Raw genomic sequence first — 23,242 nt, 5'->3', positions numbered from 1 at the left:
AAGCTGAGATTTTTTTTTTCTTCTCGTGGCAGAAAAGATCTGCACACCTTTAAAAACCAAGACACCAAAGGATGCAAAAAATGTGATATTCAATATTCTATTGAAATAATATTCTGCTGAGGAAGGATGATGAAAATGAAAGCTCCAGGGTAGGAATGCAGTAAAAATGTAAACGATACCAAAGTATGTTTTCAGGATATGGGAAGAAGATGGGTGATCCAGTGAGAAAAAACACACGTGGAGGCAAAGATGGGCCAGGGATGCATCTCCATATTGGGTCTAAATAAGTGTTCTCAAAGCGTAGTCCATAGGCCATTTGTAGCAGAACCAATTTTGGTACTTGTTAAAAACTCAGATTCCCGAGATGCATCCCCGACTTACTGAAATAGGATCTCTTGGTGTGAGACCTAGAAATCTGCATTTGATCAATTTTCTGGAGTGATTCTTAGGCATTCAAAACTATTAAAATTCCTCCCAGTGGAAAATTGAGCCCTGCACCTTGCATCGTGTTCAGGTTCAGCCGAGCAGTGATGTCTTGTGGTGGTGTTACACTGAGGTCTTGGTGTGTGCTTGGGGCCCACTATGGAAGGGACCAGAAGAGGATCCTGGTTTTGTGAGATCTGAAGTTTAAACAATTTATGGGGCTGTTTTAAGGACAAAAAACAAAAAAAAATCAGAAGTACAAACTTAAGTTAAAAACATGGATATGTACTTAGAATTAGAAAGGAAGTTAAATTATTAATTTTTAAAAGATGACATCATAAAATCCTGAAAAATAATATTAATAATTAACTATCTGACAAACTTTTTCTAAACTTTTGGCTGCATATCCTTTGATTGTCTCTTCATGTGACAGCTATTTGGCACTATCAGCTGCTGTATAGACAATAGAAAGATAATTGTTTCCTATGGCAGTTTCAGTAGAACTTAGTTTTTAATCATCGATGCTTGTGATGCATAAAGCAGGCAACTTTACGTACAGAATACAGACACACGGTGCACATAACCTGCAAACAGAAAGATTCCGATTAACGCTATTTTTTGATCTTCTCATAAAAAAAGAAAAACTGTGTGGAGAATTGATAAGTATATATGCTGAACTGCGTATATTCTTGACAGGAGAGAATTTCTGTTTTGACTAGATGTCAATGAAAATTGAATCCTACACTTGAAATTTTATATATCTGATGATTAGAAAACTTTCCCAACTAGCTTCTGGCTTCTCTACTATCCGGATATTTCTGATGCTGGCCATTGTAGGGCATGGTTACATTGCAGTGTGTCCTTTGGTCCTGTACCTTCATGATGTCTTGCTTGGTGAGGTGGTACCAAGGGTGGAAGCAGTATTCCTGGAAAACGTTCCTACACCGAGAGAGCTAGCAGTAATGTACCTTTACAGGGAAGTCTCTGCAAACCATATAAATATATCCCACTGCACCCAAAGAATATGAACCCCAATTCAACTTCCTGTTAGTTGGTCCTCCAAAATTCATGTAAATCTTCCAAAGCCACTCAACAGAAAGGGAAGTTAAAAAAGACAGGGTCTTAGCTAGTTGCCATTAAAACATTTACTTTAGTCAATTTTACAAAAATGTATGATGCTCCTCACATATTACTAGGGCCGCTCTCAGGACCATGGAAGGGGCCTGCACGAGGGAGGACCTGCAACTTCAGCTTCGTTCCCTGGACAGCAAATTTCTGCCGGGAAGGATCAAAAAGAAGCAGATTGGAGATTGTCTTTCCTCTTATGTTTTTATCAATTCAGCATGTTTCAATTTTTGACTAGAAAAATTAATGTTCTCAATATATCTAAATTTTCCCTTTCCATGCAGGATTATTGATACCAGATGTATCCATTACCTTATGTTGGGCTGGCAGCAATTCCTGTTGTAATGATTTGTACAAAAATCTCTCCCTTCCTTCCCTGTTCTTCATTTTATTTATTTATTTATTTGCAGAGTTGTAGGCTGGAGTATTTTGTTTTTTGTGGTTCATTAATGCAGGTAGGGAGTATGGTGGAGATACCAGAGCCCTCATGACTTACAGAATAGGCCACTACGCCATGCATCAGAGGATCTGAGTTCTAATCCCCACGTGGCTTCTAATTCACTGTGTAACTTGAAAGGGGCTACCTCCCCTTTGTGGCTTTGAGTTCCTCTGTTAGTCAGGAAAATCAGTGGTTTCTAGGACTCCTGGGTTCTACAGAGGTGACTCCAGGGTGGCTGGGTCCTTATTCCTGCCTTAAGCAGAGGGGCTCTGCATTTTTACTGTTTTTCCTTTTTTTAAAAAAATAAATATTGACCCTGAGCTAACATCTGTTGCCAATCTTTCTCTGTTTTTTTTTTCCTCCCCAAAGTCCCAGTACATAGTCGTATATCTTAGGTATAGGTCATTCTAGTTCTTCTATATGGGATGCCACCACAGCATGGCTTGACAAGTGATGTGTAGGTCTACACCCAGGATCTGAACCAGCGAACTCTGGGCTGCTGAAGTGGAGCACACAAACTTAAGCACTCGGCACGGGGCTAGCCCCCTAGGGAGCTTTTTAACAATTGGATTCTACTGCATAGTCAGGGTTAAGAGAGATTATTCTAGAGTAGTCCTATGCAACCTTGTCGACACTTTAGGATTATCTGGCAACCTTCTTAAAAATGCTGATGCCTGGGTCCTACCTTGTGGTTATTATTTAACTGACCTGAATATAGATGGTTTTAAAAGCTCCACAGGTGTCTCTGTGCACACAAGATTGAGAACCCAACCCCTACTAGAGATAATCATTGCATTCTGTCAAGTTCTAACAATCTGTACATGAAAAAAAAGTGTGATATCCATATCCCCAGCCTTTTATAAATATTATTGAACATGTCATTTCTGTTTTATAGCTAAGTTATGTAACGCCACATTTGGTTGGGGCAAATGTCAGAAGGCAACTGGTATGGTGGCCCTATCTCTAGTTTCTGTACACTCACTTGTGAAGAGTTTCTCACTGTTCATTATGCCTACAAGAGTCAAAGCCTGTTATCCTTGTCCTTGCCCTGCCCCAAACTCGGGACCTGTGCACAAGTGGGTCAACTTCTTTATGCTTAAATCAGTTCATTCACAAAATTAGTTAGATTGGAATCAAAAGAACTTGCAGATATGATTCTACAATTCTGTGATCATTTCCTTAACTTACAGAATATGATTCAATGGAAAGTCATAGATTAATTTCCTTCAGACTTATAAGAGATTCTTTTCCCTTTTAATTGATCTTGGTGTGTAAAAAGGCCAGGGAGCTAAGAATTTCTTGTGTCCCCATGTTGTTACAACACAGCCTTGATCTACAGAGGAATTATAAGGAGCTGAGTAGTAAAACTGAAATTTTCTTATAACATAAAGCGCACTGATTGGCTGGGAACCCTGTGCTTTTGGAGCCTAAGTGAAAATTTGCAAGGAAACAAATAAGAACTTGCCCATGTGTTTGGCTTGGACTCTTGCACACCACCAGACAGCAGCAGAGCTCGTGGTAGACGAGAAATCATTCATTCACTTATCATTTATGCATTCATTGTTTTCACTCATTTATTGCACACACATATATTTAAACATATACTCATATGAGAAACTGATTTTGGCTCTGATTTGTGGTGGGAATGAGACAGATGTCATGCAGGCCTTCACTGAGCATTTTAGTTGACCATACATAAGAATTCACTTGTCTTTTCAAGTGGAATTCCATTGATGCCCAAAGGCTGTGTGTTCTCTGGGGGATTTTTAGATTTTATGTGTACATTTAAATGATTATCTAAAAACTATAAACTAATCATATTCTGAACCATCTGGAAGATGACCTAATAACCAAAGATGTGACTTTAGGGCCCACATTTTGTCACTATGATCACTTTGGCACCACATATCAGTAATTTAATTGCTATTGCCTAAGAAGAAAATAGCAGATGCGGGCCTTATTGTTAGGGAATGTGGTATGCCTACACAAGGGATGAATGAAATAAAAATCCCAAAATAAATGTCGCGCAGTAATCTGAATGGGGAAAGGCAGTAGGGGCTGTGATGTCACATGGCTCGTGGCAGAGTAGGGATGATAGACTCAGAAGATGCTGTGCTAAAGCCCTTGGTACCACGTTATGCAGTTTAGTTTTAGCAAATCGTCATCCTTTGTGGTAGTCAATCATTTCCCTTCTTTTGGGGGGGGTCATGTATCATAATGTTTTTTATTGAGGTATAATTGATTTATAACATTATGTTAGTTTCAGGTGTATGACATAATGATTCGATATTTGTATATATTGCAAAATGGCGACCACAATGTCTAGTTAACATCTGCCACTATATATAGTTAAAAAATTTTTTTCTTATGATGAAAATTTTTAAGATCTACTCTCTTAGCAACTTTCAAACATGCAATACAGTACTATCAACTGTAGTCACCATGCTGTACATTACATCCTCATGACTGGCTTCTTTTATAACTGGAAGCTTGTACCTTTTGACCCCCTGCATCCATTTCACCCGCCCCCCACCCCATCCCTCATTTCTGGCAGCCACCAATCTGTTCTCTGTATCTGTGAGCTTGGTTTGGTTTTTTGTTGTTGTTTTGCTTTTTTTTTTAGATTCCACAATGAGTGAGATCATACGGTATTTATCTTTCTCCGTCTGACTTACTTCATTTAGCAAAATGCCCTCAAGGTCCATCCATGCTATAACAGTTAATTTCCCATTTTAAATGATACACATTGGTGGTTTTGTTTGTATTTAATTTTAAAATTTGTTTTGGTTTTTGAATTTTATAGAAGTTATAAGTTTACTTAGATTTGTGTTGGTATCTAGTTAGTAGTACTAGTATAAAGATAATTTGTGTCAACAGTGGGGTTTGGGATGGCTTCCTGACTTTAAAGGGGATTGGGCATATTATTTAATATTAACAAATATTTTTCTAGTTTATTTCATTCTACTGTAATCAGTATTTAACTAGTTCATTCCTCCCATTAACCTGCAAACTCCTGAAAGATATGCTCATACCTTACTTGACTTTGAAACTCCTTTATGTTTATTAAATAAATGAGTTGATTGACAACAATTAGAATTGTGAAATCATAAAGAATAACTCAGAGAGTAGTGAGGTCTCTGTCAAGGGAGGTATTTAAGCATAGGTTATCACTTGTTGAAGACTCCTGAGGCTTAATCTATGTGCCCATCAAGAGCCCCCAAAAATGTTACTTTTGACACTGTAGGCAACGTAGAATGATTGCATTTGAGATTATTTTAACCTACAAATAAATTGCCTGAATAGTAGTATTATAGCACCAAGACGAACTGCTGAGGTCAATTTATTTTCTCAGACTAATTCTAAATTATACCAGCAGGACTTTGACATATCTCTTAGTGTCTCCCTCACAAAGATGTTGGAATTCTAAGAATCATTTTGAAAATGGCTTCCTAGGAGTCCCTTTCCTCCTGTGCCATGTCTATATGTGGATGTCTCCGTACACATCATGAAAGATGGTTGCGTAGAAGGAGATGGCTACAGCAAGCATCCGGAGGAGCCACTTATGTCCACAGAACAGATTTTTAAAGTCGTCAGGAGGGTGGAAACCTACAGACAGCAGCCAGCCATATCTCTCCATCAGTTGATTTTTTTCCATTCTTTTTTTTTTTCTCTCTCTCAGCAGTTTAATGTGAGTGCTTCTCTCTCGCCTCGTTTATTTCAGATGCCTCAGGAACAGTACACACACCACCGGAGCACCATGCCCAGCTCCGAGGGCCCACAGGTATACAAAGTGGGAATTTATGGCTGGCGGAAAAGATGCCTGTATTTCTTTGTCCTACTCCTGATGATTTTAATACTGGTGAACTTGGCCATGACCATCTGGATTCTCAAAGTCATGAACTTCACAATTGTAAGTAAAACCACACAGGTTTCTTTAGCTCTCTTTGGGGGAAGGGAAAACGTGGGGCAAGAAGAAGGAATGTGGAAAAGTGATGGTAGTAGGATTCAAAATACCCCACAACCTGGTTCTAAACCATTTCTGTTCAGGTGACGTGGGGATTGACTTACATCTAATCTCAATTCTTCAGAGGCTGCTCATCCAATTTGGAGGCATTTCCCTCCTTTACGATCTCTTGTATGCTTTCCCTTCATCTTGATAACTATTTTTGTAGCCTTCAGTTTACAAACACTTTGAGTAAATAATAGAGGAGTAAACACGAGATAAATCCAAGGCATTAAGTTTTCCCAGATTTTAGTAGTGATTATGAAAAGTTTTGTGAGGTAGTAGATTGAAACATCTAAGTAAAACAAGGCTTTGGGGATTATCCAGGAATTTTAACTATCTTTACACACCTGGTAGCCCATTACTATGGTTAATTACGAGTCTCCTCAATTTTTAGGATGGCAATTCTCTTTGCCACTGCATGGGTGGGACGGAAATGAGAGGAGGGTAGCCATGTTTTGTATTTGAAGAGTTTGTGTTTATGCCTCTTTGAAGAAATTCTTGCTGTTGGTACTTAGGGCCACTATACAGACTGAATATTTACTTGTTGAAATTCAAATGAAAGAAAATCCTGGCAAAATGACTTCTGGAGTTATTCTGAAGTTTCTTCATAGAGATTCTGGTCTACACTAGCAATATAAGTAATTTCAGTTATTATTGAGGTCATAATGGGCAGTAATTTGCTGCCCTGAGAATACTTTCTTGTTCTGTTGTCAGAAGTAAGCAATTAGATTGGCAATAAAAATAAATCCTGTTTGGGGCCAACCCAGTGTCATAGTGGTTAAGTTTACATGCTCCACTTCGGCAACCCAGGATTCACGGGTTCGGATCCCAGGCATGGACGTACACCCCACTTATCAAGCCATGCTGTGGCGGTATCCCACATACTAAATAGAGGAAGATTGGTACAGATGTTAGCCAAGGGACAATCTTCCTCAAGCAAAAAGAGGAAGATTGACAGTAGATTTTAGCTCGGGGCCAATCTCCTTCACCAAAATAAATAAATAAATAAATAAATAAATCCTGTTTGATAAAGAAATGTGACTATGACCAATTAACAGTAAGATTTTTGTGTGAAAATACCAAATATGATAGTGGCTATTTGCCTTTTATGAATTATAAAGTTCATTTTGTCCTTAACACACTACACATAGTCACACTTCCTTGTCTTGCCTTGGGCCATTTTTTCAGCTTGGGCTGCTTTTCTCAGTCTTCCCTGCCTGGTACAACTCCTCCTTGATGCTTCTGTAACTCCATTTCTGTATGTGTTATTCTACTTATCACTCTAGATAGTTTTTATGTGTGTTTCCCAGGCAGACTGAACTTTAAGAAGAGCGAGGGCTGAATCTTCTCTCTGTGCCTTAGTTCCTCACTCATGGGAGAGGATATTGGTGTGTGGCTTAATTAGGAATCTATAAACCGAGATTAGAGATGCTGCCTCAGGCATCAGGATGGCTCACTTTATAATACTTTTAAAGTTAGGAAACTAATCAAAAATTACCTTTATTTTACAGATCACTTTCTTGAAGAAAAATAGTTCATTTCTTTTGAAAAATATGGAAAACTTCCATATTGCAATATTTAGTTTGGAAGATGATAGAGGTCAGTTTCCATGGGATTGTAGAGGTCTAAGGTAATATGTTCTAGAATATGGGAGCACATTAGCTGCTGTTTCTGAATCAGACTCAGTAAACACCTTTTGAACTTGGACTCACTTTCTTTAGACACAAGCAGAATTCAGAGAAGTGTTTTAAGCAGAAGAGAAAGATGTGATTGGATTTGTAGTCTAGAAGCTTGCTCAGGTGAGGATGCAATAGAATGCAGAAAGCTGCTCAGAGCTTAGGGCTTTAAAGGATATCCTGGATCCATTGGAATTAAGTCTAAGTAACCACAATTGCCATCTGTTGATATGCATGTCATATGATGTTTTTATTTTGTATTTCACAAACTTGTAAAGTGGAAGTGCTTCTGTATTGCAATATTAAGTAAGAGAAGGCTGAAGCTTGGGCAGTAGACTGGAGGATAAAGATTCAAAGGACATTTAAAAGATGGAATTGACACACATCAACTACTGGTTGGATGTTGGAGTTGAGGGGTTGGAAGACATTCTGGAACAATCCCAGGTTCTGGCTGGTGAGACCATTGGCTTGTGGGGCCCAAAAAGCAAGATAGAATTAAGTACCTTTCCACTGGAACTTGTGTGTCTCCCTAGTCCCCTATTTGGGGCTATTTTTGTGATTTTTACCTAGTCTGCATGAAGCTAATTTATAGAACCTGAAAGAATTGGGAGCTAATGTAGTAGAGTTTATGAACTCAAACCTTGATAACTGTGATATTCAAATCTCTCTTCTACGCTGTGTTTTATCTGGCAAGCTTAATAGAGGCAGATGTAAATGTATATTGAGTGACAGTTCACTCTGAGTGTATGCGAGCTTAGGGAGCAATATGACATTAAGGTAATAATCTATATGAAATAGGCTATTTCTTATAGTTAACTAAATTGATTGCCAAACTTGAGAGTTCTTAAGGCTTTACTAAACCAAGTACTTACTGAGGTGAGAATAATGCCATTATTAGCAATAATTGGTGCTTTATAACAGTAATGCATTGGAGCAAATAAGAGCTGAAGTGTCAGGAAATTGGTCTTTCCCTTCAAGTTAAAAGCATATTTTTCCATCATCACAGTATAAAACATATTCTTTTAGAATTATAATTCTATTCCACAAATAATAATTTACGAATAGTGAGGATCTTGCAAAAGAATGAGGTATTAACCAATGTTATATTGGAGAATGTGTGTGAGAGAGCAAAGGGAGTCAATGAGGTAAGAGTTAAGCATCTTATGCATAGATGTGAAAATACTGTCAATAGGAAAGAGTGATTATTTTGCACATGTGGAATATTCAGTAATTTGCAATTTGGAAAAGCTCACACTATAATCAAACCCTCTGAGTAATAACAAAACAGGAGAATGATGTCATCAAAATGTTTCTGAGGAGTTGGCATTTTACCTAAGATTGGATATCCAGAACTTTACCTTGTGATCAGACTTGCATTCTGCACCATCCTTCAAGGATAGATGCTGGAAGAGCCCTTCTAGGATAGCAATCTGGACAAACATCCAAGCAAGTTTTCTTTGTCCCAGATCTAAATCAGAAGAAAACTTATTTTTCTCTCCTCTGCTCCCAGCAGAATATTTTGGTGTTCATTACTGGGCAGGAGAGCAAGGTTACACCTTTCTCCTCAATTTTTCCCTTCATGGAGGGTTTTGTAGTTTACCTATACTGTAAACACCCGTAAGTAGACCTGTCCTAGTTAATCACACACTGTGCTGTACAGGGGAGCTAATATTTACTACATGTCTGTTCTATGCTAGTCACTGTGCTTGGCCCTTAAAATATCTCTCATTTAATTTTCAAAACAACTCTACAAATTAGGTATTATTATCTCCATTTTAATAAAAGAAAACCCAAGTCTCAGAGAAGTTGAATGATTTGCTGAAAGACACACAGCTAGTAAAAGAGCTGGTGTTTGACTTCAAAGCCCAATCTTTCCCACTATGCTGTACCTCCTTCTCCTACTTCCTACAATGATCTGGCTCGTCAACAAAATGATTGAAGCCAGCAAAATGCTTCATTATCTCTGTGGCCCATCCTGTGTCATCTGATCTCAGATTTCCCTCCCATCTGAGGTCTCCACTGACATTCTGCCTAGAGTAGTTCCTGGGAGTTCTCAATGTTCAGTCTTTATCTCACTTCTCTTTGCACTGTAGCTGATGGCTCTCTCTCTCTCCACTCTCTGTTTCATTCCCTTGCATTAACATAAACATTTAATCTAAATGTAATAATAGTATCTATGTCATAGGTTGGCGGGAGGACTCAGTGCATTAATTCATGCTAAACATTTATAGCAGCCTCTACCCTATAGGAAGTCTCAGTGTTGGCAGCAGAAAGTCACAAGAGACCCTACCCCACAATGTTGTAGTTAAGGGCTCAGACTCTGCAGACAGATGTTCGAGGTACAAATCTGGGTCCTGCTACTTACTGTTTGACAAGTTTCTTAACCCCTCTGTGCTGTGGTTTCCTGGGAGTAATAGAAATACCTACCTATTCAATGGATTGTTGTGAAGAGTAAGTGAGGTGAGGAGTGTCAAGTGCTCAGAATGGAGCCTGGCCTGTAGTATGTGCTTTGCATTAATGTTCGCTATCATCATCATCATCATTTATTGAAGGCTCATTCTGTGCCAGGCACTATGCTGTTGCAACTCAAAAGTATTATTTAACTTAATCCCTACGTGAGTAGGTACTATTTTGATACTAACTTCACAAGGGAGGAGAGAGGCTCCGGAACTTGATTTGCTAACACACAGCATAAAGTTGCAGAGTAGAGATCTGAATCCAAGCAGTCTGACTCTGGAGTTTGGTCTATTAGTCAGTTGAATGTGTAGTGGGACGGTACAAAAAGCCCTAGAATGAGTGTCAGGGACCTGGACGCCTTCTAACTCTGGGACTCAAGATAGAAATGAACTCATTGAACAAGCCCTCTTTAAGGCTGTAAGACCCCTTCCTGTTGGAACACTCTGGTTTTGTATTTTGGTCTTTTCCTTGGGGGTGTGAGATCTTACTCTGTAGAGGGCTGCTGCTCTGTCAGCGTAGTCTAGTAGCCCAGTCCAAACAACCTGGCCTGAAAGACCTCCTGAAATGCTGCAGTACTGATCATCGACACTGTCATTTAGCACAAGTGGTTACCAAGTAGCAAAACTTAAAAGGCTCGGGGATTATCACTAAATGGCATGATCTCTTAGCCCAGTGAGTGTAAATCATTCATTGTTAGACGAAATAGGAACCCCAGGAATGACCTCATCAGACATCCTCATTTCGCAGAGGATGGAAAAAAGTGGATGGCGAGCTTGCCTGATCCAACTACAGCAATGCAGCCATGCCGGGAGCTTCTCAGGAGTAGGAATTATGTGCTACTCATCTGTGCAGCCTCAGTCCAGTGCCTAGTAGACAGTTGGCTTTCAAAATGCGTTTACTAATTGTCGGTTGCCTTTGTGCAGACCACATACCTGAGATGATGGATGTCAAGGACCTGGTCAGTGCTGGGCACGTGGTAGGTCCTGAATAAATTATGGATGTTTATACCTGTGTTTAATAGATCTCCTAACTTGTGTTTCTTTCCATTCACTAAAATTACAAAATTCAGACCACTGTATTTGTGATTATGTAAGAAATCTTGTTTAATAAAAGCTTTTACAGAACTTACTTTGTAATTCTCCCACATAATCCTCCTAAAAACCCTCCAAGGTAGGCTCCGCTGTTACCCACATTTTACAGATGGGGAAGTGGAGGTTCCAAGAAGTGCAGTCACTCGCCCAAGGTCATGCCGCCAGTGAACAATGAAGCTGGGACTGGGCTGCAGGGAGGCTGGCTCTCGAGCCCAGGCTCTTAATCAGTACACTATGCTGCCCATTTTCCAAGTGCTATTTTTCATGAAGACAAATTGAATTTGTTCAGTGCAATGTCTAAAACATGATTTATTTACCCTAAAGTAAGATAAAGATCCACTGAGGGTCAGAGGAAGGCATTCTAATACTTGTAAATTGGACACGTTGTAAAACAGTAAAAGCCAGAGAGAATGGCCAGTCCATTCCATAACTCAGGACGCTGGCACATCATCTGTTTGGGGAAGGCTCAAGGAAACGCGACCCAGTCAAATAAACTCCAGTAGAGGGGAGTGAGGATGCACATGCCCAGGGAAGGAGAGAGGGATCTCGTGGGTGCATGAGAGCATAGGTAGGCCTCCCAGCAGTGGCACCTAGAGTATTGTCATGAACCAAAGGCCCTCTGGGGAAGCCCACCCTCTGCCTTTCCTGGGCCACGTGGCATTGGTCTTGCCTTGGAACACTCGCTTCTCTTTGAGGGCCCGGTTCCCTCTGCCGTTGCTGTGCTACCAGTTAACTCCCTGTGTATGTTCAGGTTTTCTGCTTCCTTGCTACTTGAGCATGCATCTGCCTTTGACCTTCCCTCTGTGATGACCTTTCCCCTATAGTTCACACCCCTTCCTGTCTTAGTGTCTTCTTATCATCCAGGTGAAATCCCAGAGAGGGAACTGCATTGGCCCAGCAGATTTTGCACATCACATTGTAGCTTGCTTGCATGCCCGTGGACCGAGGGAGATGCCCCACCAGCTGTGACCTGGGAGGGCAAAGTCACAGAGTTCTCCAAGTCCCACTCCTTGAGCAGCCAGGCCAGGACTTCCCTCCCCTTAGGTCAGAAATTTACTTGAAAATCATATCTACATTTGGTCTTCTATAAACAGTGCTCTTTTTAAGCTTTTCTCTTACTTCTCATTTATTCTCTGAAGTCCTCCGAGATTAAGCTGACAAATCCCTCTCTTGTGTTGCAATGAGGGACATGCAGTACTGCATTTATTTCTTTTCCTGTTTCTCCTACGAGGCTGTGAGCTCCAGCAGACGGTAACCTTAAACTATTCATCTTTGTATTCACAGCTTTACGTACCTTGCTTAGCAAATAGTAGATGCTTAGAATGTTTATTGAATAAATGAATGGAAAAAAATTATGAATAGCCCGTCACTTTAAATTAAAATGTGTTAGGATGAGTTAATAGAGCTTTATATGGCTTTTAAAATGAAGTATTAGTTGATTTATTAAGGTAGACAGATCATAAACGAAATGAGTGCTCGAATTTGATTATGAAAAGGTATTTTTAATACAGACACTACCTCCTGTGTATCAGCTACCTGCTATATTTTAATTACATGAGAAGGAATAGTAATGATGGAGTGTGAAATAGAATGGAAGGAGGAAACGTGATCCTAGTTAAAAGACAGATTTACGAGCAAATGAGAGAAAATGATCTGATTGGCTTTAGTTGTACTTTTCATTTAACACTGTCGGTGAATATATCGTGTGTGAGGAGCATCCGCTTCAGCACGGATGCCAGCTTTGCTTGGGAGTTCAAAAGTCTTCCTATATTGAGGACATCGTGCCTCCATCTCTCAGTGCTGTGAGTCTTGTGGTCACTTTTCATCCATTAGCTCAAATTCATCAACCTGAAAAATTGCCAAAATGTTATTTTTTAAGGTGGCGTGAAAACTGTAATGCAGAAAAACAAAAGACAAAAATTCATTCTGTTCCATGATCAGTGCCGCGGTAGGGCTCTGTAATGTGATATTTGGTTCGAAGCTTACTGTGATTTATATCTTTGCAAGAATGCAAATCATCAAGGATGATTTTGGTCATTGTAACTGCTGAAAAGGCTGTAAACCAAGCTTGTTACAAATTTATACAATTTTATTGGGCATATTTACTTCAATTGGTATTTCTTAAGCACGTTATTTGTGCACTACACTGTGCTGTGTGTGGGCAGTAAAGATTATAATAAAGACGATCCTATAGTTTAATAGCTTATAATTTACTAAGAAGAAAAACACATGTATAATTTTAATACATTCCAAAAATGACAAATATTTTAAGGGAGCACGAAAGAAGAAATCAGCTAAAGCCAGAAGGCACTGGAAGAGTCTTAAAGGATAGATAAGGCCTTTTGCGCAGTGTTTTGAGTGGTGTTTAAAGCAGAGAAAGCACCATGATTGTAGCCTGGAAGCGGGTGAGTTAAACTTGTTTGGGAAGCATTAGACACTATGGTTCTAGGATCGAGAGCTCCGGCTGCTAGGGAGAAAGGAAGGATGGAGAAGGCGAGACTGGGAGCTGACACTAGTAAAGTTGAACAGTATGCAAATTACAGACATTCTTCAGAGGTCAAACTGAGAAACTTGAGGTCCAATTATACACAAATTACTGTGCAACTTCATCCTATCATTTGGATAATATTCATGACTTTTGCCACCTATTATAGTTTTCATACACTCAAAACTCATGTTTTAGGATTCTAGAATTGAGAGAAATTTAAGAATGTCAGGAAATCTTGTTGGGAATATTTCTGTCTTGATACATCACACACAGCCACTCACACATGGGATTTTTAGATCTTATCGATCATATGGCTGTGAACTCGGAATAACTCTCAGAAATCGGAAGTTATGACCCTGTCTTGGGGATCTGTTCACTTACTGAGGGATTAAGCAATCGTCGGGGAGAAGTTCCAAATCCCAAGGGGCATGTTACTGCGGAGAACTTGAGGGTCGGTCCTTCCACAGCAGAAAGAAAGAGAGAGAAATGACAATGTCATTCAGACTATAGAGAGGAATGCAATAAATAGGAGGAGGTTTCAGGACAGTTGGGTTGTCTGAGAGTCATTAGTCAGGATTTCTGGGCTCAGGATGGCTCTGTAAATACTTTATCTTGAACTGTACTGTCCAATATGGAATTAAAAGTAAATAATATTAAAAATTCAGTTCCTCAGTCACACTAGCATCATCATATTCAGTAGATACATAGGGTTAATAGCTACCATCATAAACAGAGCAGAGATAAAATATTTCCGTCATTGCAGAAAGTTTTTCATTACAAAAGAGGTCTAGAATCTACAAGCCCACCTCTTCGGTAGGTCTTGGAGGGCGTGCTAAGAGGCTTGAAGCAAGAAGTTTTCGTTCCTCTCCATACAGCAATTTTTGCCTTTCCTTTCTGTGTCCTAGACAATGTTTAAGATCGGGAAACGGGGGATTAAGGTAGGAAAACACACAAACAAACTCAACTTAATAGAAAGTGGAAAAGAAAGTTTCTCATAATCTAATGAACAGATGCCCCCAAGTAACTGTGTTTATAGCAGCTTCGTTCCTTTTCCACACACCCGTTCTCTGTCTCGTCTTCTTTTTGTACTACTCATTGGGAAGGCGGTGAGACTGTCATAGATTTTTCGTCTTGTCTGTGAGGAGTGAGGTGGAACTTTGTTGGGTGAAGGGCTATATTGAGGGGGGAGTATCAGGAACCATTTCTGAGCCATATTCTCCCAATCTGTAAAATATGCAGTTGGAACCAGATGATATATAAGGTCCTCTACAACTCAGATAGTTTCTATGTCTAATTACTGGATTCTTTCATACTCCTTGACTCAGAATGAAAGAAAAGGAATCATTTTTTCCTGTAGAAGTGTGTGTGTGTGCGCATTTGTGTATGTTTGCTCACACTATAGTTAGACAAAAATCTAAGATGCTAAATGCCAGGAAGTACATCTCATGTGCTGTTTTTATTTTTAATCTTAATCTATTCTATTATTTAATAAACAATTGGTCTCATCTATTGCTACACAACAAACCACCCCAAAAGTCAGTGGCTTAATCTAACAGTAATAATTTACTTTGCTCAGGAATCTCCAATTTGGGCAGAGCTCAGTGGGGATAGCTTCTCTCTGCTCCCTGATGTCTGACACCTGAGCTGGAGAGACTCTAAGGCTCGAGATGACTCATCAGCTGGGTCTGGAATCTTCTAGATGCATGTTTACTTATGATGGTTGATGGTAGCTGTGAGCTGGGACCTCAGCAAGTCAGAACACCTACCCATGGCCTCTCCGTATGGGTGAATTTGGGCTTCCTATCCTCATGATAACTGGGTTCCAGAATGTGTGTTCCTCTTAAACAAGGTGGAAGTATATAACACTGTTTTGACCTAGACTCAGAAGTTAGGTAGCGTCACTTCCACTTGCCTCCGTTGGTGAAGGCAGACACAAAATCCTGTCTAGACTCAAGGGGTGAGCACACAGACTCCACCTCTACATGGTAGAGTTGCAAGGTTCTAGAAGAGCATGTAGGATGGGAGATTGTAATGGGTTGTATGGTAGCTCCCCAAAAGATATGTCCTCTGCTTAATCCCTGGAACCTGAGAATGTTACCCTGTTTGGCCTTAACAAAGTTAAGAGTCTTGAGATGAGATCATCCTGGATTATCTACTGGGCCCTAAACCCAATGACAAGTGTCCTTATAAGAGTTTTGCTGATGAAGATTTGACAGAAGAGGAGCAGGCAATACGACCACAGAGGCAGAAATCAGAGTGATTCAGCCACAAGGAATGCCAGCAGCCACTAGAAGATGGAAAACGCAAAGAGTGAGTTTTCCAGAGCCTCCAGAGGGAGTGAGGTGCTGCCAACACCTTGATTTTAAACTTCTGGCTTCTAGGACTATGAAAGAATACACTTCTACTGTTTTAAGGTATCAGTTTTATGGTAATTTGTTATGGCAACCACAGGACACTAAGACAGTGGTAGTGTTGTGGCCATTTTTGGAAAGTAGCATCTGCCACAACAATACCAACAACAACTGCTATCACCATGTAAGCACCACACCTAGTATTGAGCACAGTGCTAAGTGTCTGCCTGTGTGATCTCTTTTAATCCTCACAATGACCCTGTGGGGGGTACTATTATCTCCTCTTCATATACCAGGAAACTAAAGCTCAGAGAGCTTGCTTAACCTGCCCAGCTTCTTCAGCTGGTAGCAGGGTCAGTATATAGATCCAGGTATGTCTAACTTCAGAGTTTATCCTTTTAACTTTCTCTGGAAATGCATACTATCAAAAAATAAATGGCATAACCAGTAATGCATTTACTTGCATAATGTTCAATGGCAGAGATGAGCAGTGTGTAGCTAGGAATAAAAACGAATGGGCATTTCAATCCAGGTCAGCCACTGACTGCTCAGCCATTTTTATCCTCATGAATATTTTAAGGAGTTGTACTAACTACGTGACTAGCACCCGTGTTATAAAAACTGTGATTTGGTTGCTTTTTGAATTACTTTTCTGTCTTCACTAAGCTGCCTGTGAATAACTACTTGTTGCTTTGATAAATAAGTTAAAGAATAGGAGAAAAATTCCTCAGTAGGATGTAGCCTTTCTATTTCATGGAGAAACCTTTTAAGTGGATGCTGTGTAGACAAAATTATGCATTTTGGCCAGCTTTTAATTATCAACCAACTTTATTAAATGGAGAAATTCTTAGCATCTCTTAAAATTTGATTTTCTGATAATAGATGCTCTGTGAATGTTTGTTATTAAAGAGTGAACTAGTGAATGGAAGTTGGGGTCAGTTTAAGCCTTGTTCAGTGGAAAATAATATGGTAGAACATTGTGGCATTTAATACTAACTTATCAAATATCCAGTATAACCAGATGCTGTAATGGAGCTCTGATGTGTGGTTCCCTCCTCAAACAACTAACAGTAAAAAGATCCATGAAATCATTATCACTACCATGTTGGCATAATCATCATTCTATTTCAGCAGGTTTGTTTGATGTTACTGTCTTCCGTGGGACACAATAAAAGAAAACAGAACTCCATTCTACCCTCACAACATCCGTTATGTTTGTAAGAGTTCTTTGCACCTTAGAAAGCCTGTTCACATCTATCACATCTATTGCATTATGTGATTCTTTACAAACATCCCCATGGGAGAGACATGGCAGGGATAATTTAATTTTACTCTTTAGATTGAAGGGGCCGCTGACACTTGGTGATCTGCTTAAGGTCTCATGCCTAATAAGTACTACAGTCAACCTTCCAACTTTAGAATAAATAAGAATGAACAATGACCAATAGAAATTGGCAGCACTTGCTTTTTGCAGACTCAGGAAAGTCATAAAACCCGTGTTTATGGGATACATGGTAAAAGACTCAGCACATTCTTGTCCCTTAGCTAGCCATCAAATTTGAGTTGGCCAATGTCAGGGAGTTTTAACCATTAATTCACAAGACTATAATCTGCCATGTTAAGCAAGCATATTTTTCTCTATGACAAATCTCTTACTTCCAGGATAAAAAAGGAAGTACTCTCCCTAAAATCCAAAGATAGAGGAAAAGGATCATTGGGAACACTTGGGCACTCACTGGGTTAAAACAGCTTCATGCCATACATAGTTTGTCGCTACATAGTTCAGATAGCAATTTCAGATATTTTCCATTGAAACCTGCATTGCAACTCTTGGCAAGGAGGGTTTCTTGAGAGCAGGGATAGTTCGTGTCTTGTTCATTCACTGGTGGAGAGCCTTATGCCTCTGACTTTTGTGGTTCTCTTTGAAAAATAATACCTTGGTCCCAACTGGGTGAATGGTTCCTATTTGAAATCCTCAACTCTTGAAATCTATCGTTACTCTAGTTACTATCTGGGGACAGCCTAATGAATGAATAACAGTCATTTATTCAACAAATGTTTGTTGAGCTCTTCCTGTGGGCTAAGCACTGTACTAGGTGCTGGAGGTACAACAGTGAACAAAAGTAAATGCAGTTCCTTCCCCCACGGAGCTTGTTATCTGGGGAGGGAGACAGGAAGTAATCACACGATCAAGCAAATGAATGTAAAAATGCCGCTATGATATGTGGATGCAGTAAGAATGTATGAAGGGGTGATTTGGCATAATCAAAGAGGGGCCTTTCAAGGCAAGATGATTGCATTGATGCCAAAGGTGAAAGCAAACAAAGGAATATGAAGGCAAAAGAGATGATGGCAATCTAGTAATGTTGTATATGGATCCCTAGAAAATCTGACAATAATAGTTTCCTCTAGAGGAGGAGTTGATGGTGAGGGGATGGTGAGGGAGGTGGGAGAGGGCAGCGGAGGATGGCTTTCTCTTGTCACTGTGTTCTATTGCACATTTTGAGAGGAGAATGTGCTTATGTAATACTTGTGGGATTCAAAAAAATTAAATGAGGTAAAATGAAAATGAGAAGAAAAACCATAACTAGAAAAGACGTAAGGATGTATCATGATAGTTGCTTTTTTTAAGGGCAATTTCACTACATCATTGTTGAACTAGGGACCTCAACCATAAGGATAAATACAGACTGTAATTCCTCATACTTAACACAAATACTTTCTGTATTAGAAAAAGGGAGGTTGTTTATAACAAGTCTTTTGCTTTCTTCATTGTATCTGGCCGCTCACAGGTACATTAACTGCAGGATTTGCAAATAGATTGTTGTCATTAGTCAAATGACATGTATTGAGAGCTTATTCTGTGCCAGGCATGGTACTGAGCACTTAGCATGGGGTATACTATTTAATCCCCCTAACAACCCTAGGAGATGGGTCCTAAAATTATCCCCTTTTCCCAGATAAGGAAATTGAGGCTTAGATGAGAGGTCAAGCCACTTTCTCATGGTTGTAGTAAGTGACAGAGCTGAGACATGAAGGCAGTCTGAACCCAGAACTCCTAAAAACTGTGCCATACATCCTCCCATGAGACTTGAAGGCTGAGAAATCACTGTCTTTGTTCCACAGAGCCCTTGGTTCCCATGCTTGTGGCATTATTAGGATAGTTCAAAGAGTCAACAGTAGGGCACAGAAGAATGTTGATGGTCTGCAGTATCCCTAGGATGCACTGATTTCTAGAACCTTCTAAATGATGGCACATTAGGATGAATGCTGCTTGCTCCAAGCTGGTGGTACGCCTCCCACACAGTTTATTGAGAAATTGTCTTCTCTTTGTGTTTTCTAATAGGCCTTATTGATTCTCTTCTCTCATACTGGACGAATCACTTACTGAACTTAGAAAGGTTAAGAGGCCTCACAACCAGCAGACTTAATTATGCTGAGACAAATCCTCTCAGTCAAGACTGCCCAACTTCTTGGCTCACTTTTCATCACACTCACATTGTCCAGAGTTGTTCTGAAGCCGTGGTGTCAACTGATGCCTTGGAAGGATCCTGACGTGTGAAAAAATTGTGTTAGAGAGGGGCAGTTTGGTTTAATGGGCTTTAGATAGACCTGGTTCAAACCTCAGCTCTACTACTGATGAGCCAGGTAATATTGGCAACCTTGCCTTACTCATTTGTAGTAATGGGATTCCTAATACTGCTTTGCAGAGTTGTGATGAAGGTTGGAGACAACCAGAAAGTAGAGCATGATAGACGTCCAGTAAGTGCTTGCTGTTATTATTGTCAGCTTGAACACTTGGAGAATTGCCTTACAAAGAGAGTACAGTTGCTAAAATTCAGCATAGAGTGATAAACTCGCTTTTAAAGGAATGACTAATGGAGTCTTAAAAGCGTATTTAACTTGGGTGTGGCTGAAAATCATCATTGCTATAAGAATTACTGTCACTCCAATATTTTATCTGCACACATTATTGCTGATTCAACTTAAAACAGAGACTGTTTAAAACACAGTAAAGTATAACCACTCCAGTGGATGAGACAGCCTATAAAGAAGCAAACTGCTAAATAAAATAATTATGTCCTTGGAAGGAAAGAAAGAGAAAGAGATGACAATGTGTAATTGGGCATGGCTTACTTTAGCCACAGGTCAGCATATGCCTTTCTGGAGAGATGCATTTTAGTAGAAGCCTGAAGAATGAGATCGAGACAGCTGTGAAAAGAGCTGTGGGAGATTCCTTGGAGAGAGAGAGAGAGGCAAGTTCAAAGGCCCTGATGGGGAAAAGGCTTGGAACAGGCAGTCTCTGTATAGTGTTAAGAAGACGCAATTGCCATTCAGCCTTCACTGTGGGAAGGCACACCCTCTGGAAGAGGCAGTGAAGGAACAACACACTGGTACTTGGGTCCCTGCTCTGCACTATGTCACTTGCAAGAGGCCATTTGACCTTTAGTGGCTTGTTCCTGATTTGCATGATGTGATGCTTACAAAAGGTTGAAAGTCTTGCCCTCTTGGAAGCCCTGTGCTTGTTGCTGGTCTATCCAAAGTCAATGTCCCTGTCAAGGAAGACTGATTGTCCAAATGCCTTAGAAATAGTGCTGGTGGCATGATGGCTGCTACCCTCATGACTAGCCTCTGAGATGATGCCATTGTAGAAAACTTTTTAATAACGAATGCATTGTAGAGTAATTTATGAATGTACACTCCATTTGGTTTTTCGCAGAATCCACAACAACCTTAAAATACTGGAAATGGGCTCTACTGTCTAATCAGGGAGTTATAGCCATCTATTAACTGCCATTTCTGATTATTTGCATTTAATTTAGGGGTACTCTTGAGAAAATGAAGCACAGCATAACCTCAAAATATGGCTTTACATCTTGGATAATTGACTATAATTTCTGTCTTTGCAGCTTTCCTAAATTGTTTATTTCTCCAGATGGTTTCTAAAAACTATGATTTTATCTCTTTCCTTTCAATGGGTGAGCAGGGGTTTCTCATAAAAGCTTATATGGTTTAGTTTTCTCAACTAAATTAAAGCTTAATTAGTCAAAAATCCAGATCTGTGATGTGTTTATAAAATTTATACAAGCGTAATTAATTTCAGTTGATTGCATAAATAGCTTTCCATGCAAACAGTAACCTTTTCTCTGCTGACCTCTAAATGGCAGATTTCAGGTTATCTACATTTCTAGTCTTCCCTGTAACGGTAAATGAACTTGCATAATTCTAAAAGTATTACTCTTTCCTTTGATTTATGACTTTTATCATGGAAGTCAGTGATTACCTTGGCAACCCATGTTTTACGTTTTGAAAATGCAATGAAAAAAGCATACCAGAATAGCATTGCTTTTGTTTTTATGGAAGCCAACAAAAAATCAGACATACGATTTTGATATGTTCTCCTAAGCCCACTACTTCTCATAAGTTACCTAGGCTTTTTTAGTTTATTTGAATGACAGTTCAAATTACAATGATCAGCTAAATGTCAAAAAGAATAGCTATTATTTTTAAAATCTCCTGATATTTCCAGGATTTCTCTTCCTGAGAAGAATGATAACTTTACCGTGCACTGAGCCAGATTCTCTTGCTGCTGAAGCTATTCCCTTTTCAGAGGTCTTTAGAAAGCCATATTGAATCCTAAGGAATTATTCTCTAAAAACATGCGTTCTCTCTTGATTGGCAATTAAACTTTTTTATTAGTTCCCTCATCATTTCTCTAATAAGTTTTGCATATAAATTGAGGCTGGTGAAATTCCCCTTTTTTCTCTCTTCCTTGTTCATTTTCTAGAAGGGGGTCGGTGTTGCTGTTGTAGCCCTTTCAGAAGACCCAGAAGCTTCTTTCGCAGGAGCATACAGCAAAGCTCACCACCTGTCTCACCAGCCTGAATGGAGTCATATGCCCATCTCTGGCCCAATCACTCTGGCCAGGAAGTATGATTATGATCATTGGCTTGGGCTTGAGTCACAAGTCCCACACCTAGTACTCAAGTCCTCTGGGCTGTGCAGGGAGATAAGGGAGTAGAACGAATGTGAGGGCCCTCCCAATGGAAAAGGTGGTGATGGTGGGAAGGCAATCATAGGTGCATCTCACAGAGCTGAATGTACTGTGTTTTACTGGGATTGTAAAAGCAGAAGCCTGGGGAACCTTTTGACTTTAGAGTGACTTTTGCTTCAAGATGGTCAGTGTATGCGAATTTTGAATCAAAAAAGTGCTCTTCCTTGCTATATTTCTCCAAGGTTCATTAACAACAAGTATTATGGAACCAATTCAAAAGGAACATGTTTTCAGTGCCTATCTTATTGTTAGCTTCAGGGCTACATTTTTTTAAATGCATAATGAAAATCCATGGCACTTTGCAAAATTGGCTTTAGGGCCCATGCATGGCTTATAGTTGGAAGGAAAAGTGTCTGGTGATTGAGTGAATTGAAAAACCTTTGGTCCATCTCTGGGCTGCAGGTAGCTGTAAGCAGTTGGAGAAAGAGAACTCCAGTAGGTGTGTGACTTTCAAAGGATTTGTAGTGACTCAGTACCTTTTTGGTCTTGTACACAGACTATAGGAAGGTCACTTTCCCCTATGTGTATGAAGTCAGCCTCCCTCCCTTTGTGGGGCTTTTGCTTATTCCAGAGGATAAGAAGTGGGAACTGGCTATTGTTACTGACAGGATAGTACTTCAAGAATAATGAGTTTCTCCTCCTTTCCCCTAAGGATTGGTAAAGTAAAAGTACACACAGACTTGGTAGCTTTTTCTAAATAGCTATCTTTACAATTTTCTCTCCAGAACCATGTAGAGTCTCATCATTATTAAAGTCAGGACACTTGAATTATGATCTGGGCTTTGTCACAAGCTCTGGGACCTTGTGACACTCATCGCCTCTGGGTATCATGATGCACGTTGATAAAATGGAGAGTTTCAAAGGCATACAGAGCTGAGTAATAGCTCAGAAAGCTTTTATCTTTCAAGGTGGGAACATCTGGAATGGGGAGATGTGAAAAAGGGACTCTGGTTTAAAAATGGTGTCTTAGCCTCTCTTAACTGTCTACTAAAAGGTCTAAGATAAAACAGAGAATGAGGAGTTATTCCATCATCGAAAACTTAGGAATGGCAATCAATCTCTTATCAAACTCTTGGAGGAATTTTCATGAACCTTCAAGGTTTAAGAAATTGCACTAAAGGATACAATTAA

General features: G+C 39.7%; 1 protein-coding gene across 2 annotated transcripts in view; it reads left to right on the top strand.

Moving 5' to 3' along the window:
* The window catches only part of SGCD (sarcoglycan delta), a 421,219-nt gene that overhangs the window by 64,520 nt on the left and 333,457 nt on the right, over window positions 1-23,242 (top strand). For both annotated transcript variants that reach the window (XM_070233939.1, XM_001503564.6), the window contains exon 2: window positions 5,709-5,897. In XM_070233939.1, the coding sequence (XP_070090040.1) occupies window positions 5,709-5,897 (189 nt within the window). The remainder of the gene's footprint in view (window positions 1-5,708; window positions 5,898-23,242) is intronic.

The sequence above is a fragment of the Equus caballus genome, chromosome 14 (assembly GCF_041296265.1).
Source record: "Equus caballus isolate H_3958 breed thoroughbred chromosome 14, TB-T2T, whole genome shotgun sequence".
In the NCBI taxonomy this organism is placed as follows: domain Eukaryota; kingdom Metazoa; phylum Chordata; class Mammalia; order Perissodactyla; family Equidae; genus Equus; species Equus caballus.
Note: the sequence above shows the minus strand (reverse complement) of the source record. Positions and strands in the feature narration are given on the sequence as shown.